Here is a 4,512-nt window from a genome sequence, read left to right as displayed (position 1 = left end):
TTTCCCTGAGATGATGAGCATGAAAAACCATAAATATTTTAAATACATAAACAGGCAGAAGGAGACATAAACAACCAAATAACAAATAAAAAACCATTAAAAAAGCAATAATAAAACAAGTATGTTTATTCAGGAGAAGTACGAATGAATCTCTACAGAAGAAGGGATCGGAGGAATTCCTTCGTCTTTATCACAGGTAAGCCATATTTCTCACATTTGCTTCCTATAGTCAAACACAGAAAACACCTGTTAGGCCATATATTGCTATCTCCATGGCTGTATATGCATGTATGTCTGCCTACATGTATATATAAAGCCAGTGAGGGCATTATTAAGTAAATACTCATCGGGGAGCAAAATACAGGTATATTTTTATGTGTAGGTTTGGGGAGCATAAATATCTGGGATCCTATTTCCTTCATTAACGTGAATCTGGCTGCCCCATTTTGCCAGCAAACGTTCTGTGCTCTGTGATGCGACTGTGACGCTGTGGATCGTCTCCATGGAGACGTTTGTGAAGGCCCCACTGCACGCAGCACGGGTGCCATTGCGCTTCCGGCTGCTGGTAGGAGGACAAGCCTTGCTGGCTGTGCGCTTCCTGCTGCTGGTGGGAGGACTTGCCTTGTTGGCTGTGAGCTTCCTGCTGCTGGTGGGAGGACAAGCCTTGTTGGCTGCGCGAGCGGTTGTGGACAGGAATTTCTGCCCAGGTGACAAATTCCGACTTCCAATGGAGACACCTTCCTCAGAAACATCGGGTGTCTCTGTTCCAAGCACCGAGGCGGCAGTCTCGGCATCTGCTGCCCGCCGACTCGGTGCTAAAAGAGCAGCTGCGCATGCTGCCCTTGGACCTCTCCAGGAGGAGAAGGCTTCCCCATTTTCTCCCGGGGAAGTCAGTGCCAAAAGACGATGCCGCCGTCTCTCTGAGCAATGCTGCAGCTATGACAGTGACGTGACAGCGTGCTCCTTTCTCAACACCCTCTGGAAAGTTGTTGAAAGTGTTGGCTTCCAGTCCATTCGGTGGGGCGATGAGGGAGACTTCATTGTGATTGAGGAGGCGTTCTTCAGAGCGGAAGTACTGGCCAGAGGAGGAACTCTCCAAGTCTTTGATGTTGGCAACATGAAAGATTTTGTCCGTCGCCTTCATCAGCATGGCTTCTACATCACGGATGCGGATTTGCCAACGTCTGCCCCATGTGCTCAGTTCCTAGCACAGGGAGCATCAATTTCCACTCCGAGCCAGGTACGTAGTCCCTCTAGCTGTGAGATGGCTCTCGGCACAGCGGCATTGGTGGCCAGTCAGTGCAAAGTGAGGTGGCTGACAGCTGGTGACACTTGGCTACTTGTGCTTCTGAGAACCCTCCATTACTCTGCGGCTGGCAAATGAGAGAAATGCAAGCAGGGGTGGTTGTTACAAGGGCTGCTCTGCACGTAGTGCCTCCTCGTTTATGTTGGCCCACGAGAGGTGGCAGCACAGGGGCAGTGTGACAGAACGGCACGGGACGTGGCTGTGCGTATGAAACAAAGGTGTGCAACTGAATTCTTTCGTGTGGAAACGGCCCCTGAGAGTCCGCTCCGACGGTCTCTTGAGATTCCAATTCCTATGTCTTGTATCTTTGTTTTCCCAGTCTTGAAATGGTGGTGACTAACTCTTCCTCTTTGCATGTTGCAGTTACTCTGCTACTATCATCCCTATTTCCAGAGAGATCGTCTCCAGTGCCAAAGAAGATTCAAGCGGAGTCTTGGAGCTAGGAGGAGACCAGCTTCCTCCTTGCAGGCCTTCCAGTGGGGTTGGCAGGAGGGCCAGCAGAGCAGAAGCCTGCAGCCAGAGATGCAGTCAGGCGCTGCTGCACGGGCGGGCAGTCAGCTCCCTGTCGGCAGCTGCAATGCTGCTCCTGCTCCTGCTGCTGCTGCTGCTGCACATCACAGCAGACGTCCAGCACCAAGCGGTCCTTTTCCACCGGGGCCGAGACCCGATAGCGGAGCTGGGGGTGATGGAGTTGGACGCCGCTACAACTTGCGCCCCAGGAAGCGCTGCCGATGGCAGCAGTAGTGTAGGAGATAGTGTAGAGTCGTAGTTTAGAAAATAAACCTTTAAAATGCTTCTCCCTTGTCCCGTCCTGTTTCTTCGGTCTGACTGAAGGCTACTCTTCCTACACCCAAGAGAGGGGGGGGTGCCTTCAGGGAGCCTTCCATGAGTTTCCCCCATCCCCGCCCCGTGGGTTTTGGCAAAGGTGCCAAACACGAAGCAGGCACTGTGCGAAGCAAGCCTGATGCACGGAGTGATGGGAGCACGGGGCGTGCAGGTGTGCAGCTGGAGCAGCGCAAAGTGCCTGGTCCCTGTGCCTGCCCCTCCTCTGGGGGTGGCTGGGTGGGTGGGTGGGTGCCCCGGTGGCCCAGGGCCAGGAGGTGTGCCGTCCTCGCTGTGCACTTCCTTCTGGCCCACGTGTACTTGGAGGAAGTATGGCAGCTTCAAGCGGTTCAGTTTCTAGGAGGGCTTCTAGGATGTGGCTCCTGGGCCAATCAGCAGGCTCCTTGGGTTACGCTTGAGGTAGCCCTTATCTTTCCCATTCTTCTTTCTCATTTACTTTTACAGTTTTAGCTATATTACTAATTAGCCTTTTATTCTGCTGTGTATTGAAAATTTAAGTTTTTCTGTCTTTTTGAATGACTTAAGCAGCTGAAATTTTTCTGTCTGCAAAACACTGCGTGTGTCACAGGATAACTCCTTTGAACAGATACTGTATTTTACAGCCATTCCTTTTTATATGCTATGCATCATTTGAAGTATTTCCTTTTTTTGAAAATAATACTAATAATAATAGTTATGAGTATGATACTGTAGGAAATCTAAATTTGGATTAAGCAATAGAAGATTTTACCAGCAGAATTCTATTTTTGGTACATATCATCAATTCGAGACTAAAATGTGAACATAAAGTACGTTTAATATAAGGCTATTTCTTTTTTATCTTATAGCATTGTTTTCCTTATTTGCAATTTTTCAGCATGAATGTGGCTGAAATACTTTACATAACACAAATATAATCAAATTTTGCTGTTCTCTGAAGTACATTTCTCCACTTGTGTTCAAATTATTTTAAATATATTATGGAGCTTGATAGCACAGATGAAATGATTGCTACATTTTTTTGTTTGACCTCCCAGGAAACTGACTCTTGGTTTACCATGTAGAATTGATGGCAAAATCAAAAATTGCGGATTTTCTTTTATCTCATGGATTCGGTGTTTTTCTTTCCAATATAATTGAAAGTGCTGGATGGTAAATATTAGGCAAATAAAAGAAAACAACTGAACATGTTTTGCTATTGAAACAGTAGGAAAAAAGACTACCCTCAAGAAATCTACCTGAAAAGAATTCATCACTGCAGGCAAAGACTGGAATTTCAAAGGAAGAAGGGACTATTCTGCTTATTCAGATATCGAGTTTCCAGAGTCATTAGTTTGAACTACTTAATATACTTCAATTCTACTTCACATAAAATTTATTCATGAATCTTAGCTTTTCGAATTGTTAACAAAAAGAAGAAAATTCAGACTTTCTGTTTCCTGATGTGATTTTTATGAGCATTATGGTTAACATGCATGAAACGGATTTGATTTTATACTCAGTGCTTCTAGCACACTAGTTAAATGATTCTATACTGAGCAGACTGAAGTCTAATTTACAAAATTCAGTGGATACTTCATAGACAAAAACAGAAGTGCTAAATTCAGTCATGTTTGTAAAGTAGTAACATACAATATATGCTGCGATACTGTGAAATGTTTGCTGTGTACTTTGAAAGATTTATATTCCTTCTTGACCAATAGGGAAGTACCATTTCCTGGACTTGCTGACAAAGGTCATGAACAGTGAAGCTAAGGGTTTTCACTGCAGAATGAATTAGACATTTTTCACTCTCTTTCTACTTAATTTTCAGTATCCTTGATGAATTGAGGGAAAATAAACCTGTCATAGGCCAATTATGTTTACAACTGTATACAGAAATGAATAAATATTGTATATTATTACTATAATATAAAATCTCCATGATTATAAAAAGATGTATGATAAATAGCATTTATAATTTCTATATAAAATTACATCTAGAAATGTATATGTGATGTCATAAAAGGAACACTAACATTTGTGAAAGAATTTTTCTAGAAAATTATTTTTGAGATATCACCTTTTATCACCTAAATAGTGGAGATTTTAACCTACTATTCCAATTCTGTTATTCATGTAGGTCACTGAAGACACACTGAAGAGAGTTGTGTGAATGCAAAATTACACAGGATTCTTTCTATAATGTAATTAAAAATAGTTTCAAAGCCTTTTTTTATTATTTTATTTTATTTTTAAGGCAAAATTGGAGAATAATAGACTTTAGGAAAATAATAGCGTTCTGTGAAATAATGTGCTTGCATAAGAGAGTGTTGGTGCTCTGGAGGGAGATGACCAGATGAGAACAGGAAAATAATTTACACCGTGTCATGGTTTCCACTGGT

At 43.4% G+C, this 4,512-nt stretch overlaps 1 protein-coding gene across 1 annotated transcript; it reads left to right on the top strand.

The window, feature by feature from the left end:
- Positions 1-696: 696 nt before the first annotated feature.
- On the top strand, positions 697-2,074 carry LOC128072181 (heat shock transcription factor, Y-linked-like). The gene is made up of 2 exons (XM_052665710.1): positions 697-1,240; positions 1,670-2,074. Exons 1-2 carry the CDS (start codon positions 728-730, stop codon positions 2,048-2,050), a joined length of 894 nt encoding a protein of 297 aa, XP_052521670.1. The 5' UTR covers positions 697-727; the 3' UTR covers positions 2,051-2,074.
- The last annotated feature ends 2,438 nt before the right edge of the window (positions 2,075-4,512 follow it).

This window comes from Tympanuchus pallidicinctus, unplaced genomic scaffold (genome assembly GCF_026119805.1).
Source record: "Tympanuchus pallidicinctus isolate F22 unplaced genomic scaffold, pur_lepc_1.0 scaffold7, whole genome shotgun sequence".
NCBI lineage: Eukaryota > Metazoa > Chordata > Aves > Galliformes > Phasianidae > Tympanuchus > Tympanuchus pallidicinctus.
Note: the sequence above shows the minus strand (reverse complement) of the source record. Positions and strands in the feature narration are given on the sequence as shown.